Here is a 24848-nt window from a genome sequence, read left to right on the forward strand (position 1 = left end):
CGACTGACTTCAGGTAACCTTTCTGCTACTGAATACAGATGCAAAGCAGAATGTTTTCATTGGCAAACAGAACGAAATAAAATACATGCTTCACCAAGATTACCTCTCAAGTTATTAAAAACAATCATCGCAGTTGTCATCCGTTATGCGGAGGACATACGGTTGAGTCGATTGATGTGAATTTTGAGATGAACTTTTTAGTTTGCAGAAAGTTAGGGGGTCTGATGGGACAAGCATTTAAACAACTGATGCAATATAACAAAAAGCACCGCACAAGCATTTTGCTAGTAGTTAAGCAAAGAGCAACATTTCCCCAATAAAACGAAGAGAATGATAAAAGGGAGATGATGGCAACCAGTTTAGAAAAACATTGTAGTGAGAGTGGTAACTAGTTTGAAGAAAATTGTAAATAAGAATCAAACTAGTCTGAAGAACATCATAAACAAAGACACATTTAAAAATCAATTGGGGAAAGCAGTGCCAAAGCGGTAAACATTCACAACTTGATGGCACATTCCGTCAATGCAGTTTGAGGTAATTTATTTCTAGCCAAGTATTGCCTGCGCCTGAGACAATTGCTAGGCAACCAACACTGTGATGTTAAAAGAACGCAGGAAATCTGGGGACGGCTCACTGTTTATTTCATGACAAAAGATACTTCCCAACTGAACAGTCAACCGGCAACGACCAGGAACTAATTCGAAGGTGACAAAATAACCGCTTCAATATACTACATCATATATTAGATAGAAAAATGAGATCTGAATAAAAGAGACTCATCTTGACCAAACTACCTCGGTCTCATCATTCACTCGATTTCTTCCCAGTCTTCCACTTCAAAGTCAGGCTGCAGCTTGCTCACAGATTGCCCGGAACTCGGTTCTGCGCTGGATCCAGCGCCAACGCGAGGAGCGGAAGTGCTGGATCCCGCGTCAGTGTGAGGAGGCGGCTTAGGTTTGTCGGCTGCCCCAGAGCTGGTTGCAGCATCAGGCTCCAGAGCATTCCACCGGTTTGAACTCGTGACCTGAACAGCAGGTTTCCACACTGATCCTGGGGCATGACCAAGCACACTTGTCCCTGGGGCACGACCAAGCACTGTCATCATTGCAGGCGGGTTCGGATTCAGCTCAGAGGGAGAGGCCTTCTTCCATGGACTGGCACTGCTCATTGCAGCCAACCCTCCATCTCTCGGTGCTCCAACCCACACATTGCTTGACAAGGAAGCCTGGGTGATGCTGCTTGGGCAAAACATTGCAGCACCCTGGTAAGCAGACCCATAATCGAGCCGCCTCAGGGCCGTTGCAGCTCTAGCTGGATCACTGAAGACTGCAGCAGCATTCTTGTCATTCAGCCAAACCAATTCACACTCCCCACCAAACCTTAAGACTAGAGAGTTAACATCAGCATCCCTTGGCAGGTCCAGCATTGCGACGACGAGCCTCGGATCCATGTCCACCATGGAGTCAAAGTAAGGATGGGCCGCCGAGACAGGGACACCAGGCTTGGAGCCCAGAACACGAGCAGGAACCTTAGACTTGGGTGTCACATGGACGGTAACAAAACGCTTTGGCTCCCAACCAACTGCCTGGACAGAAAGCTTCCACCTATCTGCAATGAGCCTGATAGCATCTCTCTTATCCTTCATCATGTGACAGAAGACATGGAACTTCATGTTGCTTGAAGAATTACCCCTTGTTTTCCCAAGGACAAGGAACTTGCACCTCTCCTCTATGGCCAGCACCCACTTTGGCTCACGCCGGAAAAGATCAGAAACCAACTCTGACGCATTTGAGTTCTCACCAAAATGCAATGCATCCAGATTGGGAGGGGTAATGTCGAAAGCTTCAGCAAGGACTCGTTTCCGCTCCACTTTTGCACACTCCTCATCACAACAGAGTTTCCTCTGCCCAAGAGGTACCCTCTTCCCATTTGATTCCACTGGTTGGAGAGCCATTGGCAGCTGCTGCATGACGGGGATATCAAACGTGCTATCACCATTGTAGGCTCCACCGGCACTGCAGGGCACAGTTGTAGAGATACGGCCACAAGAACAGGTAATGGTCGCACGGTGTTCACATCTCACATCTGGGCAAGGTGACGATGGGTGGCATGGGGCGTTGCAAGTGTGCTTGCATTCCCTCCTTGGGACCCCACATAACTGTCCACATGAAACTTTGCCCCCAGAGCTTGAACTAGCTTCTCCATTTGCGGGCGGTGGATCACAAGGGGAAGGATGGCAAGGCCTGGCACAAGCATGCAGTCCACATTGACGGTTCTTTCCACAGGGCTGGTTGCATCTGATATCCTTTGAACCACAAGGGATGTTCCTTAACATCACATGTCCCCCAACGCATTCTCTCATTACTGGCACAACACAAGGTGGGCAATCCCCAAAATGGCATTGGTGCGAAGCTGGATGCCCGCAAGGCTGAGGGACAATGCACTGGTGTGGGCATGATGGAGTTGGTGTGCCGCAAGGCTGCGGTGGCGGAATAGATGACCTGCCACACGCACAAGTGAGATCATTGAATATGGTCTCACGGCAAGGGTCGCAGTGACCGCTGTGGCAGAGATGCTGGCATCCATGCTGTCCACACCGGAGCTTCTTGCCACATGGTATCTGGCAGAAATGGGGATCCATGCTGTCACCTTGATGCTGAGCAAATGGCTTCGACAGCAGGCAGCAGCACTCGCTGCACCTGTGCCTCCCGCAGTTCTTCTTGCGGCCACAAGGCTTGTTGCAACGGAACTCTTCCCTGGAGATCTTATAGCACTCCACCATCTGGCCTGATGAGCCACAGCGGCACCTCTGCTCGACACGCACCAAGCACGGTGGGCACTCTCCTTCATGGCACGTGCCCTTGCACCTATGCAGTCCACACGGCAATCTCTTGTCACATACCTTGTCACAGGTGGCGATTGGGTCCAAGCAGCTAGCCCTCTTCTCCTGCAGCCTTGTCTTGCCACAATGGCATGTGGTGACCTTCCCTGGCAGAAGCTCACACTCCCCGCATGGCCCTGGGTGGCAAACATCCTGGCAGGCATGATTGGCACATGCCAGATTGTGGCCACAAACCTCGCTGCAAGAGAACACCCCATCCTTGTCCGACAGATTCCCTTTGAGCACCATCTCGCCGCACAACAATGTCTCTGTTTTCTTGCCACAGAAGCACTGTGCAGGGTAATCAACCTCGCATTCCCCGCACGGGCCGGTGTGGCAGACCTTGTCGCAACGGTGCCTCCCGCAGGGTAGCAGCTTCTCGCACGACTGCCCACACGTGACAGGCGTGCTCCGGTCCGCACATCGACGGGTGATAGACTGCTTGCCGCAAGGGCACGGGCGCTCCGGAGCAAACGCCTTGCAGGGCGGGCACGGCCCAGGGTGGCACTGCAGGACGCAGGCGTGCGGGCACCTGGCGGCGACATCGTCATCATCGCCCTTGGCGGCGGCAGGGTCTGCTCTGTCGAGCGGCTTGGAGCACGGCTCGCCGCACGAGTGCGGGGTGAGGTAGAGGTCGTTTGGCGGGTCGCGGCGGCGCCGGCAGAAGCAGGTGTAGGCGATGTCGCGGGCGGGGACGTCCTGCACGGACTGGCAGCCGGGGCAGCGCCACGAGTCGGAGGCCGGGTCGTCGGAGGCGGAGGCCGGGGAGCGGGCCCACCTGCGGATGCAGGGGAGGTGGAAGATGGCGAAGCAGCTGCCACAGGACCAGACGGGGGCGGAGCGGCGCACCATGTCGTAGCAGATCATGCACTCCACCGCCCCCCGCGCCAGCTTGTCCTGGATCTCCTGCACCAGCTGCGGCACCGCCCCGCCCCCCGCCGCCGCCGCCGGCGCGGGCGCGGGCGCGTAGGCGGGCGCGTTCGCCCTCATCTGCCGCGGCGCGGGCGCGGACGGGGGAGCCCTCTCGTGCGGCGGCGGGGCGCGGCCGTCGTTGTGGTTCGGGCGGCGCTGGCGGCGGCGGGGCGGGCGGGTGTCCGAGGCAGGGTTGGGGGTGGGGTTGGGGAGGGGCAGGAGCGGGAGCGGGGCGGTGCTGTCGCGGTGGTGGGGAGGCGCGTAGGCGGCGGGGTTGGGGCGGGGGGCCTCCGCGGCGGGTGCGGCGGATCGGGGCCGCCATACGCCGCGGGAGAAGGGCGCGTCGGGGCCGCGGCGTCGGGCGGTGGAGGGCTGCATGCGGCGGCGGGGCGATGCGTCCTCCGTTGGGGATGTGGGGGTGGGTGGAGGCGGCGGGGAGTGGCGGTGGTGGGAAGCGGAGTGGATGGGGGTGGGGGGTATTTGAGGGGGAGGAGAGCCCTGGGGACGACGGCGAATCGCCAGGCGGCGGCGGCGGGCGGTGGCGATGGGAAGGGGAAATTTTCTCGCGAATATATACTGCAGTACTGCATACGTATACGGCGCTGCTAGCCCTGCGGTGCGGTCGACCGCAGCGGAGGTCGGTTTGTTTTCGGCGATTTCTACATTGGATGCCTCCAATTTTCTTCATTTATGTTTCAATCCCCCGGTTCTTCTAAAACCTACATTTGATTTTATGTTTTACAAAAGCGAATTATCAATAATCTCTTAAAAAATATATTACCTACATACCGAATCGGCGTCATTAGATTCACTGCCAAGTACTCTTTTAAACGTTTGGGCTGAGAGGGCTCGTAAAATTCCTCGTGTCGCCCTTTCGCCTAGCTAGATCCAGCGTGGCTCCTATTTCCTAATCATCCTCGGGACACCAAACGGGCCACCATGCGGCCCCCCTGGCCGTCTGGGGGCTATGGGTGGCCCATCGCTCCTTTCGGTGCTTTTTGGAACCTTCTCTTCCTGAAAAAATCGTCGAAAATCCTCGTGATATTTTGAGGTCATTTTGTATAAATCAAAAACATGCAGAAACCAGCATCCGACTCTGCCCACTGAACTAATAGGTTAGTTTAGAAAAATAACATAAATTATTATAAAAAATCTAAAATAATAATAGCCTGAAATAAAAAATTGTAGATATTTTTGACACGTATATTGCTCCTAATGATGTAGCTATAAAGCTTCTACCATAATGTTTTCTGGGTCTTTTTTTGTGATAGAATGCTCTGACATCTTGATAGCAGGTACTTATGTTGTGTACAAATGATGATTCGTTTTGAAACCATGCCCAATTTATTCTTTGCACAAATGCATTAAAAAGCAATGGCTTAGCTATTTGCGGGTTCATTAGGGCATGGCCAATGGGTCGCCCCAGCCTGATGCCCCAGAGGCCAGGTAGGCTCGGACGCCACCGTGGCTACTCAAACGGCTGCTCCGCAGGTGTCATAGACTCCTCTGCAGGAGGCGGTCTCTCCATGGAAAAAAGCAAAAAGGGAAGAGAGAGATAGGACGAGAGGAAGAGATAGCAAATGTAAAGAATGGGCAAAAAGGGAAACAGCTGACGTCGCAAAGGGCACATGCGCGTTGGATAGATATGAAGTTGCACGGTAGTCTTAGTTCCATGCGCTGATGTGGATGGCCTGGGGCAGCACCATGGTGCTGCTTCCATTGTACATGCCCTTATGTAACATTGTAGCATTATGCATGCACGTCATTTTCATTCTTTTTCGGGCCTTGCCAAACCCATCGGTTCCAGGTCGTTGTGTTTGGCTACCACCTAGAATCTAAACTGCCCCACAAACCAACACTAATCTTTTATGCATATGTTGTCCTCACTCGTACGCATTTGGAATCAACTTCCTAGTCGGTCACACATCCTCAAATTGCTCATAGCCAAGCACCCTTAACTTTGAGATTTCTTTCGGATGGGATACCGGAAAGGAAGGTGCACCTTGTTGATATTAGTGGTCTATCATACCTATTAAGCCGGGATGTTACATACACCCTCACTCAAAGGAACAAACATCTCCGCCGACCTAGCAGGAACATTCTCTCTTAGCACATGTTCGTGTGTCTAGTCTGGCACATATGACATGTCGTGTACCACGATGGGCCACACGCGTCATACGCCACATGCTCGTGCACCTGACCCGCACACGCCCGTGTAACCATGAGGGGCAGCTCTGATACCAATCGTAACGCCCCCGCCAAACCCGTTGGTTCTTGGTTGTTACGTCTGGCTACCACCTAGGATCTAAAGTGGCTCCACATACCAACACTAGTCTTTGCTGCGCATTTTTTCTCACTCGCGCAGCTGGGATCAACTTCTCAGTCGGTCACCTATCCTTCAAATTACTACTAACCAAGCAGACTTAAGTTCAATGTTCCTTTCGGATGGGCTCCTAGAAAATAAGGTGCGCCTTGTTGATATGAGTAGTCTATCATTCCTATTAAGTTTTGATGTCACATTAGCCATCATCAGATCGTAATACAACTTTCGTTTGTTGTAAAAAAATGATTAAGAAGCGATAGATAGATCTGTCGTGCTTTTATGTTTAACTCTATGGCTTCAAGTACGCATGGAAAAGCATGTATACAGTGCACTTTGCAATTAGTCTTGCAACAAATGCTTACTCAATCGAATTATTTTTAATATACTACTCCCTCTAGCACCCTATTTGTGAAAGAAATCTTTATGGGTGATGTACAACAATCTATAAGTATGTGTCTTCCATTTCATTGTCGTTTTTACCATTGAGCCACTGTCACCGCTCGGTCGACAACCTCTTGAAGTTGTTCTCGATGCTATAATCAAAGATTTGATGTTCAAAGTAATCCAAATATCCACATGGCAACTGAAGAAAAACATAATAATTCGATTTCCCCATCATGGAGAAGGCATTCAAGCAATACATAAATGGTGTGCCATGTCGATTTACACTTGATGATCTGCAGCTGCACCTCATCACAAGAGTATTTCCGATTTCGCACTCTTAATAAAATGAGTTGCAAATTTTGCTGGTATAGTACAATCATACAAGACCACTAATGTTACACACCGAGCTCTTCTTCACGATTGATAATAGCTGCTTTTCACTCAGACACACTGACTTCATGTAATTTGCACAACCAATATTACAAACTAAGGATAAGGATAACCGAGGTATTGGCAAGGGATGGCTGGTGGTACATGGGTTGTAGGCAATGCTGGAGAAAACTAAGAAAAGAGCAAGGTATGTACATATGCTCTCCCTTAAGCAATGTTACACGTTCAGATTTAGCTGGGCAGTTCCCCTCCTCTTCTCTGGTGCCAACGGGTGCAGCGCAAAGTGTTCAGCTTGCAACATCACCACCAGCAAATATTGCTGTGCTGTGCAGAAGAATAAAAAGGTTCATCCAAAGAACATCAGGTATGGATAATTATAATGTATTTTGCAATACAATGAACAGAGAGTGCGAAACTGATCTTGCTTCCTTCATCGAGTGTCAACAGAACATTGATGGTTCACCGACTGCCAGCAAAGCCAAAAAAAGTCAATATAAATTTTTTCTTTTGAGAGATTCTAGGATGCAAAAATCGCGCGTACTAATCTTGCACCACATCTTTTTGTGATACAGTCGTGCTGCGAAGCAACTATTTTCTCCAGAGAATCATAAGAATGTTGGTAGGAAAGAAGACAAGCACCTGAGACTAAGCTTCCAACTAGCCAGACACATGATCAGCAGCTTCTCCAGATGAAGCAAGACGCAAATGAGCCCCAGTCCGCCTTCTAAATAGCTAGACCTCACATCAGCTTCATGGAACCTCTAGCTTTCTATCCTTTTGAACTACGAAAGTACTCTTCTAGTCCCGAGCTCTTTGAACTATCGCTTCTTTAGTTGTAATAATAACAAGTCAGTGTATGCACATATGTACTTTGTATCTCTCAGCTTGCACTCACTGTATATCTATGAATCTTTGCACTTTGATCAGTAATAATGATATCACTATGTTGTTAGTTTCTTCCACTATGCATATCAGTTTTCTCCATTTATCTGGTCTCACAGGTGCACCCTGTACCCGCCAGAACACATGCAAATTGTGCCAGAAGTGTACCGAAAATAGTGTCACATCCCCTTTACAGAAAATATGCGCAATTCATTGGGGGAGGGGGGCATTGCCCCCCTCTTCACAAACACTTATATTTTGTCTTTCACCTCCCCTGCAAATATCGTCTAGCTCCGTCGTGCACACCCGAGGTGCACCCCATGTGTGATTCATGTCCCTCTCCAGCCTAATATAACCATCCTCACCCCAGTGCTCGCCATAAGAGTTTTTCCATATCCGATACTTTCTTCCAGTTCTTCCCGATCAAAGCCTACAAGCAGCACTGCATGATGAGCCCACTTTTTTTTTCATTCGCAAGCTGCAACAGGGTCGGAGCAGGGAAATCCTTCAATGTGAGTATCCCACTTGTGTATCGTCTGAAACGGTCATTCGTCACAATCTCAACAACAAGCAGGTTGACGAGCAAGGTTTTCTGAAAAAGCATCGGTATTTGGAGCCATGGCCATCCCACCACTAATATTAGCTACCTTTTCTAAACCAACATGCTTACATTTCTTGTATTGTTTGTGCAGAGATTCCTTCTCCATCTTGGGATCAATGTTCCAAAATGTAAAATGTAGAGTTGACCCGCATAGCAACTGTCATTTCTCCCACAAAGGTCACAGTCAATGACTTGTTGCACAGACAACTACCCCAGAATCCATGTTTTGATGTTGCGGAATCCCTCATTGCCCACCGTCGAGGTGATATAGCAGCATCCACTTTTTCTGATCTCTAACATAGTAACATCAGTTACAACCTATGTTCCCGTCAGTCGAATCTTTTGGGATTATCGGCGCCACTGAAGTCATTCATGAACACTTCTCTCAAGGTCTGTCGTTTGAGAAAAATCTTCCTTGCATGAAAATATCTTCCGCCTGTGTCGATCTAAGTATGTAAGCATGTTACCACTAGGAGACCTATGGCTAGCTTGGGGGGGCATTGCCCCAGCCTTGGAACATTTTGTAAAGAATGTTTGTTATGAAGGGCTTAGAATTTTAGATTTGAAACCTTTTGCTTTATTAACTGGATTACGGAAAGCATAGGGGATGCGCATGAACCTTAGGAGGTGTTTGGTTGAGAAAAAGATAAAGCAAATGGTGATGTAATCATAATACAGTGGTAACGAAAACACCATGTAGAAAATCAAAATATGTTTGTTTCCTGGACATAAACGCAATGGAAAAATTCGAAAGAGTTTGAAAAGCGAATTGGTGTCCCTGCTCCTCTTATCTAGCTGTCGGCAGCTCCGTTGTGACCTGGAGAATGAGAAGACGGTCCACGATGGCCATATCGGCTGCGTCACCCCACCCCTGTTGTGCGTTGGCACTTCCAATGGCGGAGGCTCCGCCGTGATCCGTGCTTCATGCTGTCGATGCACAATCAAGAACCATATCAAATAAGTGGGTGCTCAGTCACTGACTTGCATATTGTCCCCTCATGGCCTCACAAGTCACGACCTCCTCGCCAACAGGAACAAGAGCGTTCTCACCGACCAGGTCAACGCCTTCTCGCATGCCAAAACCAAGCCGATCACGGCCGATGTTGGAGGACCTTCTCGCAGGAGGCCAAGCTACTCCATGGAGGATGGGTCTGACATGGGAAGGAGACATGCCTCGTTACCTAGGGAAGCCGAGGAGGAAGGTGCAGGCACATCGAGAAAATGACTTCCTCTCTACCTCCGGTATCACCTTTGTAACAGGTGACCTTGGGCGGTATCAAATAGATATGTACTCCCTCTGTTTTAGATCACTAAAATAGTAATCTGAATGCTCTTATATTAGTTTACGAAGGGAGTATACGATTATGTGTAACTAATTACGAGCCAATGTAAACGAGACAACCATATCATTTTCAAGTTGGAGGAAATCATCGAACCAAACACCTCCTTAGATGCTCCTTAGACGTACAAGTGCGCCTCTACGAATTTGGGGATATCTCGATGAGGATTTTTTTGCGAGAAAAGAAAATACTCCCTCCGTTCGGAATTACTCGTCCAAGAAATGAATGTATCTAGATGTATTTTAGTTGTAGATACATCCATTTTTGTGACAAGTAATTCCGAACGGAGGGAGTAGAAGGCAGCTTTAGTTTTTTTTCCTTTTTTAGAACCACCTATTGGTCAATAGAAACCATCACATGAATGTTTGCTTGTGCAGGAGGAGATCCCAGCCACAAGTGGCGCCCCAAATTAAGAGCAAAACAAAACCTAGCAAGGTTGTGAGAATAATTTTTTTTGCTCCTAGTCTCAAACATGAATTCACAATGAATAAAGCGAGACTGCCAGTGATAGGCTCCTATTTCTCCCTTCGCCTTTTTGATATCAAAGAAGCATTCAAGCAGTCAGAGACAACCAACAGAGAAGGCGGCGGCTGGATCCGTTTGATCTAGTCTCCGACAGAGAAGGCGGCGGTCCGTGCACAAGAAGCTGGATGGAGTTCTTCGAACAGATCTGGATGAAAACCTGCTCTTGGCTAGATGCCAAAGCCGGCGATGGCGGCGTTCTACGACGTTGTTCCCTTCTTGAAGGCATCGCAGTGGAGAAGTTCTAGACTACTATCTGCTACCTCCGGGGGAAACCCTAGATCGATAGATCAGAAGACGGCGGCGCGATTGTGTCGTTTCCCCCTTGGGGGCGTCTTTCTTAGGTGTACGCGGGCTCGAGGGACCAGTGGACGATGTCTTTGGTGGAGCGGTGCTTCATCATACACATGGATGGTGACAGATCTCGATGGCATGGCGCCCTGAAGATTAGGAGTCTGATGTGCGATGATGGACTCACGCAAGAGGTCGACGTTGTCTGGTGTGGTGGTGGCGTCGGCGGCAACTAGACCGGGCAAGGCCGATACCCGGCAGGCATCCTGGGTAAGGAGCATGCCGAACTGGTGGGTGCCCATACCCGGCAGGCGTCTTGCTTAGGACCTCAGGCCTTAGATGTTAGGTCTGAGTGCAAGGTCTGTTTGGTATTAGGCCCAGGCTATAGCGCCCCTTCATCAATTGAATAGGTGTAGCGACAATTGTTACTTAGACGGTGGCTTTAGTCTTACTGTTGTATGACTTTGTAAAGTCTTGTAAGAATAATTAATAAAGTAGCCACATGCATCGCCCAGATGCAGAGGCCGAGGGTCCACCTCCTTTTCTAAAAAAAGAGATAACCAACAGCATCTGACAATCAAATTTTGACAATCCCAATCAGAGGCTCCTCTTCTCACTCTTCCTGATATCATTAGTCCGCAAAGAATGTAAAGCAAGGCACCAAATTACTTTACTATATTGTTTGCCATCTCTTGTTGATGAATTTGGCCTTACTATCTAATCCCTCTTTTTTAAAATACAAGGTGTACTAGTTTGTTTAGAAATCAAATGTTTTCATGCCTGCACAAGTTTGTAGCAAAATATATTATAATCTACAAAACTAAATATAAAATATAAATAAAATTGTTATTATCTGCAACTGCAATGATAATTTTCCTCTATAAACTTGGTCAAAGTTCAAGAAGTTTGACTTTAGAACTCGACATCAGCCCACTGAATTTAAGTACAAACAAAGCGCAATACTTGTGGCAAGCTGCTATTTGCAATGTGTAATAACACGAGCACACTGTAATACTTCATACACATGAGTCTCTGAATACACAATTGACAATTCCCTTTCCCTTCGATCCTTGGCAGCACATTTAAGTAAATACATTGCTTTTGTGAGGCACAAACAGAATCAGCCTGATTAGAATGAATTGCGGTTGAAAATGACAAAACTACTCAAAACTGGGATGCTCGGAGACAAGAATCAAGAGCGGTTAGCCTGGTAAAAATCGCCAGCGCTAAGGAAAACATGCTTCCCTAGCTGCAGATCAATTGGGGGATAGCCTTCGATGCACCTGACCGTAATCTGCAAGAACAAAGTCAAAACATATAATAAGAGTCAAATGATACACATCATCAACGTCGTTTCAGCGCTGTAGATTCCCTACCTTGCCATTTCCAGTCTGGAATTCGTTCTTCAATCTGGAAATGGACCTTGACAGCAAATACACTCTTAACGCCTCAACGTGGTCACTGTTGCCTGTTCCATTCAAAGTCAGACATACACATCACTCGCATGACTTCTCGGACAATGCCATGGTATGAAACACCAAAAAATACCAAGTACTCCCTTTAAAACTGCACCCTTGAAAAGAAACAGGGGTATTTATTTACCTGAGGCATAGGAAAGGAGATCAGCTGCGAGCACAGGCATGCATCTTGCAATGTAGATGACAAATGACATGTCATGTACAGTATGAGACTCCTCACAGATAACGACCTGCAAACCCCACAATGACATTGCAATGGAAAGCGTTACAGCCATTATAAATTACTCCAGCACCAAGGTGCTTACTATTTTCAGCAAGCCAGTTTGTACATGTATTGGAAAGTTACAAAATAAATGATAAAAAATGACAATGTAAACCGAGACTCCAGGATAGGATCAAAACGTAACAGCACAAACACTGCCCAGCTGCTTATGCTCTCAAAGTTGGCAAACAATCCAACCTCTGGTTAAGTTTGGTGTTTATTATGATGTGAAACTTAATATTTAATTAGGCCAATTACCAGAGTCTGGTAAAGAAGAAAGTATTGAGTAAACGTATTAAAGATTTAAAGTGATTGACTTGGATGTGCAATTTAAATTGATTTGATGATGACTGATATAGGTTTTAAAGGTTGAAAAACCAAGCTCACCATATCTGATGTTGCCGCTGCCTTTGGAACTAGCGAATTACCAAGCACGTCCCTAATATACTGATCCTGCACACAATAATAATAGCTTTCGTGAAAAAAATGTTCCAGGCTCTGAAACAAGAAACTTTATTTGAAACAATTTGACAGACCTGTGACTGCAAAATTTCTTCAAGTGTATTGCTGTTGTCTACAGACTCGTAGTACACATCAATTAAGTCTGTGGGTTCAAGCTGAGCAGTCTTCCGTAATTTCTGGATTCTGTTTACAACCTGAAAAGGGTTGCTCATGAATTAGGAGACCAGACTGTTGACTGCTAGTGAATTTCCAGCTTGATGTGTGTCAGACAAAATTAGTGAATTTTCAGGCATCTAGAAAATGAACCTATGCGACAGCAGACAGCAAACATCTATTGTAAATTGCAATAGACCAAAGACCGACACAATCTGTGTGAAACACAAACCCAAGAACACCAATCCTATACAAAGGAGAAAAAAGACTACCTCTCGAGCCACTCCAGCTTCAATCAATGATTGATCAGCTCTGAGATCCAAAATGACCAACACATCACCTATAAAAACAAGATATCGATGTTATCCATAGTAACAAAACTATTAGAATGAAGTGACATATTTATGACGTACCATCTCCCGCGGCATCAATTTCCTTCTCTGATACATCCACAGGACGCTTGAACTGTCGGACCACCTAAAGATACAAAGTTAAGCAGGTAAATTTCGGACATGGTGAAAAGTGATGCAGTGAGTTCAGTGCCAAAACTAAAGTTTAACTTCATGAAGGGTAATGACTCATGAGCTTATGATAATTAAGAAGAAACGCCATGTACTCCCTCCGTCCCAAAATTCTTGTCTTAGATTTGTCTAGATACGGATGTACCTAATACTAAAACGTGACTTGATACATCCGTATTTAGACAAATCTAAGGCGAGAATTTTGGGACAGAGGGAGTATTATCTTGGCATTCAAGTAATTAGTAATCTTATTTCGCATCTTACTAAATACAAAATTCAACCAACACAAGTTTGAGGAAAATTTAACTACACAATATCACAGATGTACTGAAACTTTTCAATTCTCATCTGCTAGGAATAAATCACGTCTTGAAAATGATGACCTGAGACTGGGAGCATGTAATATTACCTTAATATCATCTAGCGTAAGGCAATGACCAAGGAACGAAATCTCTCCGCTTTGCTCAAAGGCTAAGATTTGCTCCTGGGTCATTTTCTTCACTTCATTTGATACTTTGCCCATGTCCTTTCCTAGTCTTTTACCTAGCACACTGAGAAAACAAAAGGTCCTGAGCAATGTGTAAAAATGGCAACAATTCTTGTGCATTTAGGAATACATACCTAAAATTGGGTTCTGCCCGCAGAGAAGCATACTTCATGGGATCATTACATGGAGTCACAGTCTTAACATTCATCTCCTCCATGACATACTACACAGTAGAAAGTATATTGTTTCAGCACTAAACACTAACACTGAGCAAAGAGAGCCTACACGTAATGAAAACTAAGCAAGTATTCAAGGCAGTTACATAATTTCAGAACGAAAAAGGATTACAGGTATATCTCTGAGTTTTTGGCTTTATGAACAAACCTCTTTCAGTTTTCCAGTGATGTCTTCAAGAAATTCACTGTCAGGGTGAACAACCACCATCTCCCTGAGATTTTAAATTGGTTAAGCAACAATAGTACGATGCCAAACAGAACATGTTTTTTAGAATACATATTGAATAATTAACTGAATTGCAACTTGGACCATCTGATACTGACACATACACTATTCTTCAAGTTGCTATATTACCAATGCTATGACAACTACCACAGGTATTCTTTGGCTTGGAAATACAAGGGATTCAAAAACACAACTAAAACTGCACATGCTATGACAACTACCACATCCAAAAAGATTACATAGACTTATATTGTTAAGAAGACGAAAAGCTAATACCAAAATATGCACACAAGGAAAAAAATCCTTGAAATTATCTTTTATCATTACATTGCAGCAATCTGCAGGAAAGTGCAGATGGCATAATACAATGCCAACAACCTAACCTAAATGTCCCTACATAAAAACAGTTGCAGAAAATTAAATCATGCAAATTGAGTCAAGACCTACTTCAGTGGTGTTTTGAGAGCTTTGCTGTGCCGTTCCCGAATATTGCGCGCAAGATCAATGATGGTCATCATCCTAGTTACACTTCGCTCAACACGCTCATCTCTCTGATCATGTAGGGAAACAAACAGAAAATGAGCTTAAGTAACTCTGATATAAGAAAACAAAGTACTTTCCCATGTCTAGTTATAGGGCATATTTTGGTAGAGCACATAGAATAAGAACCCTCCAGTACCCTTTAAATATGATATGAGCTGTGCATGCAATGAATAGAGCTTGGGACATGCAGTGTGCAAATGAGAGAGAGAGATGACGAGAGAGTTGTTGAGACATCTATGCTCTATGCATGTTGTAGGACAGTGAGAGAGAGCATTAGAGGGTGATATGGGCAAATAAAGCTTTATAGCTTCGTTGGTCCTTGTGTTCACCTTATATAGTGAAAAATACAGAAGGAAACTACATGCAGTGTAAAAAGAGTTGGAAGGAGTGAAGACTGTTTGGTGAGAAAATTTTACCTCCCCGGTTGTGGAAGGGAAACTGCAAAAATGAATGCTCTGCTCTGATTTACTTGACGCTTTCCGCAGATTTTGGTAAAGAACTTCAGTAAAGAAGGGCGTAAATGGAGCCATCGCCACACAAGTTGTTACAAGTGCCTACAGAATTCATGGTTAAGATGCCTTAGAGAACCGTAGAGAAAAACAGCAAAAGGTGCAGTAATCAGCAGGAACAAAATCATCAGAACACCATCTGCAGACTAGTCAGTAGAACACCTTAAGAGGTTTTAATATATGAATACGGCACTGAAGGATAAAAATTCCACCACTACATCAACAATTTGCAATAGTCTATCAAAAAGCAGTCAAAACTGTATATTGCTAGATATTTACTTACATGGTAAAGAGTTGAAAGAGAAATTTTGCAGTCTTCTTCTCCAGTGCGTCCTTTTAACCGTTTGCGGTTGAAGCGCACATATATATTGGTAAGATTGTCAATGTATTTTACCAAATATGGCACAACCTGAAGGGATAAACTAGCTATCAAATTTGGCATAGCATGGTTAGATGAAAACATGACCAAGTAAAATATCCAGAAAAAACTACCGTGTAAAGCCGATATGCATCCATCTCCTGATGAACAAAGCTAACCAGACTTTCAGTTGCAGAATGTATCCAGTGATCTAATACATTGGATGACTTCCGAAGTGAAGCTTGATCAATTGGAGAAAATGCAGTCAAACCCTCAACTTCAAGCCTCTTCGCGTTTTGGACAAGAAATCTATAAGCATTATACCACGGGAGGAAGACATCTTTCACCTGAAAAAATCAAAATATGTTAAGCGACACAATATACTCTTCATAAAGAAACCATATAACTGGAGGATATGATAAATTGACATAATCTACATGCAGACCAGTAGCCTGAAAATATTCATATAATGGAGCCTAACATATTGAAAAGACACTTACAACACCAAAAACACCAATCCTTTTAAATCGTAGAGACTCCGCACGTACAACTGGAGAATTCACCAAATACAGTCTTAAAGCATCCTGCAAAAAAGGAAATTATAACTCAGACAAATTACACAATCACAAGCCTTGAGAGCTCCAAATGCATGTAGGTTCAGACAAAACAGTGATACTGTACACACTAAAGCATCAGTTATATAAGTGAAAACTGAGAAGCAACCATTGACTTTCAAAGAGACACCACTTACCGCTCCGTATTCATCAATGACTTCCATAGGTGAAGGGTAATTCTGTTTACTCTTGCTCATTTTCTTCCCATCCTCTGCCAAAACAAGACCATTGCATATAAGATTCTTAAAAGCAGGCTTCCCAAATAATGCCGTTGATAACACCATCAAAGTATAAAACCTGCAGGATGAAGTCAAAACATGAATGAGGGTGAGATGATAACATGAATGAGTAGCACATGAAGAAAAATATACTACTAAATTAATTTGAGACTTACCCTTATAAGTGCATATTTAAAGTAACATATTAATATGCATTTTAGACCAATGGAAACGAAGTTTCTACCATTATAAGTATAAGGAACTGTGTACTCATTTTGCCCATCAAAACCTCAAAAAGGAAAGGTAGTGACAAGTGACAATTGTAAGAGCACGGCAGTATTTGATAAGTGAAGCCAGATTATTGTTACAACTTCACCAAGTGCAACATGAAATAACACAAGTACTGAACTTTTTCCCCAAAAAAGAACGATGCCAAAAGGAGATTGAGCAAAGGGGGAAAAAAGGGTATCCGAGATGATGCCAATGGACATAATTCATGTTAATCTTAGTCATATTTTTGGAATAACAGCTCTGTCTTCTGTGCAGAATATCAGGGTTTTAAGCCAAGTATTGTAAAGAACTAGCCACAATATTTAGCTCTTTTTTTTTTTTCGGTGCTGCGTATTTTGTTGGTTTGGGGGGCTAGGTATGGCTATGCTGTGCATTTTTTGGGCTGGTCTTGAAATTTTATCTTTGCCAAATTAATCTGAATATTCCATGTTGTTTTGATGCCCAAACAAGATATTGATCACATGAGTGGTGAACATAAGGACTGGAATGAATATTAAAGGCCCTTAAAAATCTTATTCATTAGCAAGAACATGGTAACAATAACTGTAAATCAAAAGATTCTGAAGGGAGTAACAAACCATCCACGTGTTTGGTCCAAGCCCTCAGCCACAAAGTTGCCAGGGAAATTCTTCTCAAATAGTTCACGATTCTCAAATGGATAATGAATGTAGGCATATGGCATGGACCCACTCTCAAACCAGCAGTCAAAAACCTGAAGACATCACAACCGTTGCTGAATGAGAACCAGTAAAAATGAAATCATTGATATGCAGTCCCAAACATTCACATATATGACAGTTGACAAGTAAACTCATAATCTTGGAATGAATAAGCAGCAATAGAAAATAATCTTAAGAAATGCAATAGAATATTTAGCAACAATAATAAAATAAAAATCTGTAAAATGTGTTGTGTGAGGGTTCTCACCTAGATATTCCAAAGATATTACTTAATCAAGTCTAAGAAGGTAATCCCATTCCTTGACTGACATATATAATTTATTTTCAAACCCATAAGTTAACATATTATAGTACAGAAATATTAATTAGCATCTAGATGACCTTAAATCTACAATCCATGATCCGCCTTTGTCTCATTCCCTTTTCCCTACAAATCCAGCCTCCCTCTCTCCCTGATACTTCCTCCTAAGCCTCTATTTCTTAATTATACGAGTAAGGACAGAGTTTGACCAAGTTTCTACTGAAACAGGTAGAACAAAGTAGGAGTACAACATAAATGTATACGATCAGAAGGTAGGAAAAAGGTACTATGTGTCAATATAAAAGAATATGTACTGTATAACTGAGGCATCCTTATTGTGGGTCGAAATGAACTTACATCCTCAACGCGCTTGAGAACCCCAAACTCTGGTCCTCTGCTAGAAGGAATTGTAATATCATCAACATGGTGGCGGTGAAGATCGTTAACCTGAGCACACACAAAAATAAGAATGCTTCCAGGAAGTTCGCTATTGTTTCAATTTTTCAATTAAAACAGAACGAAATCAAAAGAATATTATATTCAGCCACAAATAGCGCAAACATTGAAATCTATCTTGCACAGTAGAGATATTAACCTTGACGCCAGATAATCTTTCAAGTTTCTCAATGGAATCCATAACTACAATTTCTTCACCGTCTTGGCTGATCCACACTGGAAGTGGAGTACCCCAGAATCTACTTCTGCTAACAGCCCAGTCCCTAGCACCTTCTAGCCAGTTATGGAATCTCTTTTCCTGCACACATTCATTGTTAGCAAAGAATTATTGGTCAAACATACTGTACCACATCATCTTTCATCTTTCATAACTATAGCATGACCTTTCAACCAAATTGGCCTTTCCAAGCAGTTTCATAACATTCAACTAAATTGTATACAAATATTTAGTGCAAATACTGGAAACAAGGACTGGCATCAAACTCTGTTCAACCAAATGAAATAAATTTCAAAAGTCACATCACTTACAAAATTTTAGTTTATTTGGTAGAACTAATGAGGGTCAGAGGGTACCCTGAGGGTCATAAATTTGCATCTGTGATCAAATACACGAGGGTAGGGAACAGAAATTGTTATAGCGACAATGCGTGCATTGATGGAACAACCAAGAGAGCTGCAGGTACATATCCAAATGGATATTTAAGCAAATTGGTGGAAAGTGTCAAATTTAGCGGTCATCCCACATGTATGTTAGTATACATGATCAAGTGGCTAAGAAGGGTACATCCATACGACATCTCCGTAACCTGACAGCACTGTCACAGGCTAGAAACGGTAACACACCTTGACATAATCTGGAACCCAGTAGGTCTCCTTGTTGCATTCTAGTAACTGATCCCTGATCTTTTCAACCTTGATAAACCTACAGAAAATCTCTATCAAACCTATACTCAATAAATATGAGTAACGCAATTGGGAAACTGTAATGGGCGCAAAAGCGGAGGAACACAGCTAAAAAAAGGTGAACACAGAAGATTCAACAGAAAGCATATCATGTAATGATGAAGTCAGATTTCATAAAGGGATTGCTCCATGTGGTAAGAAGAACGTAAAAAATGGATTCAGGTATCAGGTGTACTTTAGAATTAGGAAAGACAAAGCCTTAGGTGCTAACTTAAAAGCAGGCAGAACAATGAATGTGCGCATTGTGGAATTCACATATAGAGGAAAATAAATTTAGTCAGATCACAATCAAATTTATTCACATCTCACGGAAGAAACTTAAGAAAACAACCCATGATTTGTAGCAAATATAGGCTCATATATACACACATTTGAGGTGAGTTCCCCCGTAACAATCTGAATTCTAAGACAAAATAAAAGGCTGCCCCTCCCCAAATAGCATGCGTTTGTTGTGGTGTGTTAGCTCACGTACAACAGAAGTTATCACCAGTCAGCACATGGACAAAATAATTTGCACAGTAGTAATAGAAGATGTTTACCAGCTTGGAACAGCCCGGTAAATAAGAGGAGTACCCGAGCGCCAACAATACGGATAAGAGTGCTCAATGCTCCCTTTGCTAACAAGTCTTCCTTTATCCTGTTCATGTAGATTATCAATTCTAGGGCCAATATAAACTATCCAACTTATGCAATAAACTTTACTGAGGCGCCTTCGAAACAATGCACGGTATTAATCTAAAATAACAAGAGAAAATATGTTGACAAAGTAAAGCATGCTCATGCCTGCGATCTACAGCGTACACTAGCATAGAGTGAGATGCTCATGCTATACGCCTGATTTCCTTTTGCTTGGATCTCTTAGAAGGTTATCCCAAAGAGAAATATGATAATACATCAAGAATGCACAAGCTTATAAGATTGTAAAATACTACTGTCCAAAACTTTATAGTGATTATTAATGTCTTGTGCAACTAGATTAGAACCCAACTCCAAAATCTGTATGGTAGTTGCCAGTAATGTTGAGCAAGCAACTAAATGCAGATGTGTTATTAACAGCTAAGATGCCCATTGAACACTAGAAAAACAACTTACCTTAACAGCGTTGATGATATCCTTGTCAGCCTCTTTGACATGTCGCCCTTTGAACTGAGATATCTTCTCAATGAAGTGACCATCATCATCAACAGCGACAACAAGTCCACTAGCCTGGACGGAAGCAGACAACATCAGACAGAAAACAAAGAACATTCAAGCAAGTCCTGATCACAACAGAATAGATGTGAAAGATGCATGTAACTTTGAATGCTTTTGGTTAAAAAAGCAACACATGACATTGCGATCTAGAAAACTACATTGATCAAACAAATAGTACAAGTGTTAAAAGGCAACCCCTTCAAAAGATCGTTAACTAGGCATAACAGGCTGCAAAACTACATGGTAGAAGGCATGCAATAAACAGTGGGGGCACATCATAGAAGAATAAGATAGATGAATCAGATGACACTATTAAATGCTTGGGAGAACACATAACAATGTTCTTCAAGACAAACTATGGACACTGAGAAATATTGCATTATACACTACCCAATAATTTCGGCATACCAAACAAGTACTCCATCCGTTCACTATTATAAGATGTTTTGGATATTTTAATATGGACTACATGCGGACTGAAGTGGTTGAACAAACACACTAAGATGTGCCTATATACATCCGATTCAGAAAAAAGTTAGAACGTCTCATAATAAATAGCGAACGGACGGAGCAGTTCACATGGTCTACTATTTTCTTTCAGCCCCCAAGGCCTTAGCAACACAGCATGTTAATTACACAATACTTAAATAATATCAGACAACTATTCCAACCTCAATTATCCCAGCACTAAGGCAAACGCGATGATCATCTTCACCAAATGCAGGAGCACAATGGACAACACCGGTTCCACTATCATCAGTCACATAGTTATCGGCAATCACCCTAAAGGCAGTGTCTTGAAGCTCCAAGAAAAAATCAAACAGAGGAGTGTATCTGCGACAAGAGAAAACTACAGTAAAGACATAGAAAATCTCTAGATAGGCTATGAAATTCTTGATTAGTGACAATAGGAAGGAAAAAAATTGTCGGCCAGTTGCAAAATTCCTAATAGACTGGAAGCTGAACACAATGTATCTGTGGACTAGTCAACCAAACCCATATAGCAAAATGAAGAACTTTCTAAAGATTAAACTTGAAAATCCAAAAATAAAGTGGTGTGGATTGTTTAGCTCTGCCAAATATTAGCACTGAAGTCTGACAAGAACAACATGTGGTTAACAACATGTGACTACCTAAGGAGCATCGTTAAGTATTATCTCCGTTCCGAATTATAAGATGTTTTGGATATTTCAATATGGACTACTACAGACTGAAACGAGTAAACAAACACACTAAAACGCGTCTATATACATCCGATTCAGAAAAAAGTTTGAACATCTTATAATTCAGAACGGAGAAAGTAGCTACAAATACCTCCAGGTATAAAAAGCGATAATGTAAAAGTACTTTCCTAATATTACCGATAAACAAATCCCATGGCTAAGACAGAAATAGAAGATAACTCACTTTAGGCCTACTAGGCTTGAGCCAGGAATCTTTGCCAATAATTCATATGATTCAGTATCCAAACCACCCTGGACAGCTTCAGCATTGCTTCCCTTAGAAGGTGCTTGTTTCTTTCCAGAAGCTTTGGCTTTAACTGGCAACTGCCCGAGCCTACTTTCTGCAACGATGTATACTGTTCCATTTGACCTGTCCTTGACCTGGCAACACAGTATGCATCCTCAAAACAGAAACAAAAAGCATAGCGCAAGTAGAGAAGAGCCTCAAAAACAGAATTCTCTTGTGCACAATGACTTAAAAGTGATCTGCATACATGGTAACATGGAGCAAAATAGACAGGCAGTATGACAAATATCCCTTTCATTTGCAGCAAACTAGATACAGTTATCACAAAAGGAGATTAATTATATCAATATCACTGTCTAAATACAACATGGAGCAAATTAGATACAGACTGAAACTGCAGCAAACTAGAAGAGTTAAATAGCCTTTGTGTACGAACATTAGGAAAATGTGCAATTGGCATTGCTGGAAGGTATATGCTTCTCAACAATGATACTGAGATACATGAGGCATTAGCAAGAATTGGCAAGGAGATATCTAATTTTGTTTTTGGAAGTTGCGGCGATATCCAGTTATCCACTATATAAAGACAATAATAGCATGCATTGCACATGCAAGAGCATTGCAGAGACAGAGAACAAGGCATAGCAATTTAAGAATAAGATAAAGTGAATACTTGTAATCTACCATACATTACATAATATATGAAAGCAGCTGATTGACAAGCTCATGTTAGCCTATTATGCCATAGTTTAGATGAACATCCCAGGTTAATAGCTTGAGGTTGTTTGAGTTAGAAAATTTCTCGGTATCTTCAGTTTTTCATTGCATTTCCTAATTTGTTTTCGGTACAGCTCTGTCCCTTGCACAACAAGGTTTTCAAGTGTGGACTACTGTTAACAGTCAGGAAACTCGACAACAGTCGGTAGCATTACAAATATGAAGAAAAAAATACCCAGAAAAACAGAGGAGCGCTAACCTTGGCATACACAAGATTGGCATTGACACACAATGCTAGGTTGCTTGGGAGTGTCCAAGGTGTTGTAGTCCATGCAACGAGAGCCGCATTGTCCGCATCACCGATGACAGGGAAAGACACCATCACTGCTGGGTCTGGGACAGTCTATGACATGATTAAAGAGATGGTTACTACAAGCTGCGACACCAGAACATGAGCTAAACCAGGAACAAAGTCAATTAATTACTCACCCTATAGTCCAGGCCTGCCTCGAAGTTTGATAGTGCAGTTTTGCAACCTGTGCTGTAAGGCATCACCTGGAACAAGAACAAGAGTTCAGGACGATTTGAATTTCAAGGGATTCCTGACAATCAGAACCAAATAAAGAGAAAAAAATCTAATCACCAACACTACTTGTTCCTTCCATTTTTCCTCTTTTGGAAAGAAGCGAGAGGCAAGTTCTACAGAAACAACACTTGCTTCGCAGAAGAGGCAACTTCAACGCAACAAATACATTCACATCAATGCACAATTTAATCCGTTAGTGACACCCCGCCCCAAAGGCCCAAACACACACAACCCCCAACTCATCAGTCACCGCACAAGAGATAGAACATTTGCTATGCAGTTACAGTTCTATGTCATCCGAACAGCATTAATCTTCTTACTGACACAACAGAAATTGCAATGTCAATCATAACAGTTGACGTTTGCAGTGTGGTTCCAATTTCAGACATAGATATCCCCAAATTGAAAGCAAATCAGACAATTAGATGCGGCTGCACAGTTCTGAACATTACGAAATTTCCATTTCCATGGAGCCCAAGCTTGTTCATACCACACCCTGGAGTCTGGACTTGGAACTATGCAAAGGAAGGACAGATTCGAAAACTAACAAGGGGCGAGTGAGTGAGTGAGCGAGGCTCTACCTTGAAGCCCTTGTAGACGAGGTCCTTGTCCCAGAGCTGGCCGAAGACCCACCAGACGCTCTCCATGAAGTTGATGTCCATGGTCTTGTAGTCGGCCTTGAAGTCGATCCACCTGCCGGTGCGCGTGACGACGGCCTCCCACTCGGCGACGTACTTGGTGACGATGCCGCGGCAGGTCTCGTTGTACTTGCCGATGCCGAGGTCGAGCACCTGCTGGCGGTTGGTGATGCCGAGGAGCTTGTCGATCTCGAACTCGACGGGGAGGCCGTGGCAGTCCCACCCGAAGCGCCGCATCACGTGGCGCCCCCGCATCGACTGGTGCCGGGTCACCACGTCCTTGATGGTGCCGGCCAGGATGTGGCCGTAGTGGGGCAGGCCGGTCGCGAAGGGCGGCCCGTCGTAGAAGATGAACTCCTCCCCGCCCTCCGTGCGGCGGAGCTGCTCGTGGAAGGCGTCGAGCTTGGACCACAGCTCGAGGACGCGCTGCTCCTCCAACGGGAAGGAGAAGTCCTTCCCCTCGCACACGTCCTCCATGGCGACGGCGGCGGCCTCCGCGCCGGCTCCGTCGGTGGGGGGGCGCGGGGCTAGGGTTTGGGGCGACGCGGCGGTGGCGGCGGCGGCGGGAGGGGGGGATGGGTGGAGCTTTGGACTTGGGGAGAGGGGAAGAAGGGTTTAGAGGTGGGGTTCACGTGCCGCGCGCGTGCCTCTTGCCGTCGTCCGGAGTCCGGAGGAAATTTTCAGTTTGGTCCCTCGTTGAGGAGGAGTGGAGTGCAAGTCACGGAATACTCCACTCAGTTTGTAGTAGTATTAGTACCATTCCTTTTCTTCTTCTCACGAAAAAAAAAAGTTTTTACCGTTGCCACAGGCTTCGAGTTGTTTATTTAGAGGACTTTCTTTATTTCCCTTTTGATAACGTCGCAATCGAATTTCAATTTCAATTCAACTTGGGCATGGAGCTTGAAGCCCAAGTAACCACCGCCGTAGTGCCAACGATAACGCTATATTTGTGCTACGGT

At 44.0% G+C, this 24848-nt stretch overlaps 2 protein-coding genes across 2 annotated transcripts; both read right to left on the minus strand.

Annotated features, from left to right (window-relative positions):
* Positions 1 to 489: 489 nt before the first annotated feature.
* LOC109764757 (NF-X1-type zinc finger protein NFXL1) lies at positions 490 to 4331 on the minus strand. The gene has a single exon (XM_020323540.4). It carries the CDS (start codon positions 4169 to 4171, stop codon positions 809 to 811), a length of 3363 nt encoding a protein of 1120 aa, XP_020179129.1. The 5' UTR covers positions 4172 to 4331; the 3' UTR covers positions 490 to 808.
* Positions 4332 to 11489: 7158 nt separating this feature from the next.
* LOC109764758 (isoleucine--tRNA ligase, cytoplasmic) lies at positions 11490 to 24611 on the minus strand. Its single transcript, XM_020323541.4, has 27 exons — positions 23833 to 24611; positions 23155 to 23220; positions 22925 to 23068; positions 21886 to 22082; positions 21150 to 21312; positions 20377 to 20490; positions 19824 to 19921; positions 19165 to 19243; positions 18461 to 18619; positions 18223 to 18312; positions 17463 to 17596; positions 16513 to 16672; positions 16262 to 16345; positions 15896 to 16108; positions 15687 to 15812; positions 15311 to 15448; positions 14799 to 14902; positions 14274 to 14337; positions 14024 to 14112; positions 13812 to 13953; positions 13295 to 13358; positions 13154 to 13221; positions 12803 to 12922; positions 12654 to 12719; positions 12129 to 12234; positions 11903 to 11994; positions 11490 to 11820 (listed from the first exon to the last, which is right to left on the minus strand). The coding sequence occupies exons 1-27, from the start codon at positions 24364 to 24366 to the stop codon at positions 11719 to 11721; spliced, it is 3516 nt and encodes a 1171-aa protein (XP_020179130.1). The 5' UTR covers positions 24367 to 24611; the 3' UTR covers positions 11490 to 11718.
* Positions 24612 to 24848: the final 237 nt, after the last annotated feature.

Source organism: Aegilops tauschii, chromosome 7, assembly GCF_002575655.3.
Source record: "Aegilops tauschii subsp. strangulata cultivar AL8/78 chromosome 7, Aet v6.0, whole genome shotgun sequence".
Lineage (NCBI taxonomy): Eukaryota > Viridiplantae > Streptophyta > Magnoliopsida > Poales > Poaceae > Aegilops > Aegilops tauschii.

What these genes read in the sequence shown, in the direction of transcription:
- LOC109764757 (XM_020323540.4), bottom strand. Translation starts at nt 4,171, where the DNA reads ATGCAGCCCTCCACCGCCCGACGCCGCGGCCCCGACGCGCCCTTCTCC.
- LOC109764758 (XM_020323541.4), bottom strand. Translation starts at nt 24,366, where the DNA reads ATGGAGGACGTGTGCGAGGGGAAGGACTTCTCCTTCCCGTTGGAGGAG. An exon ending in CCAATCTTGTGTATGCCAAG is followed by an intron (nt 22,083 to 22,924) that starts GTTAGCGCTCCT and finishes CTGTGTTGCCAG; the next exon opens with GTCAAGGACAGGTCAAATGG. An exon ending in CAGCGGCAACATCAGATATG is followed by an intron (nt 12,235 to 12,653) that starts GTGAGCTTGGTT and finishes TGGGGTTTGCAG; the next exon opens with GTCGTTATCTGTGAGGAGTC.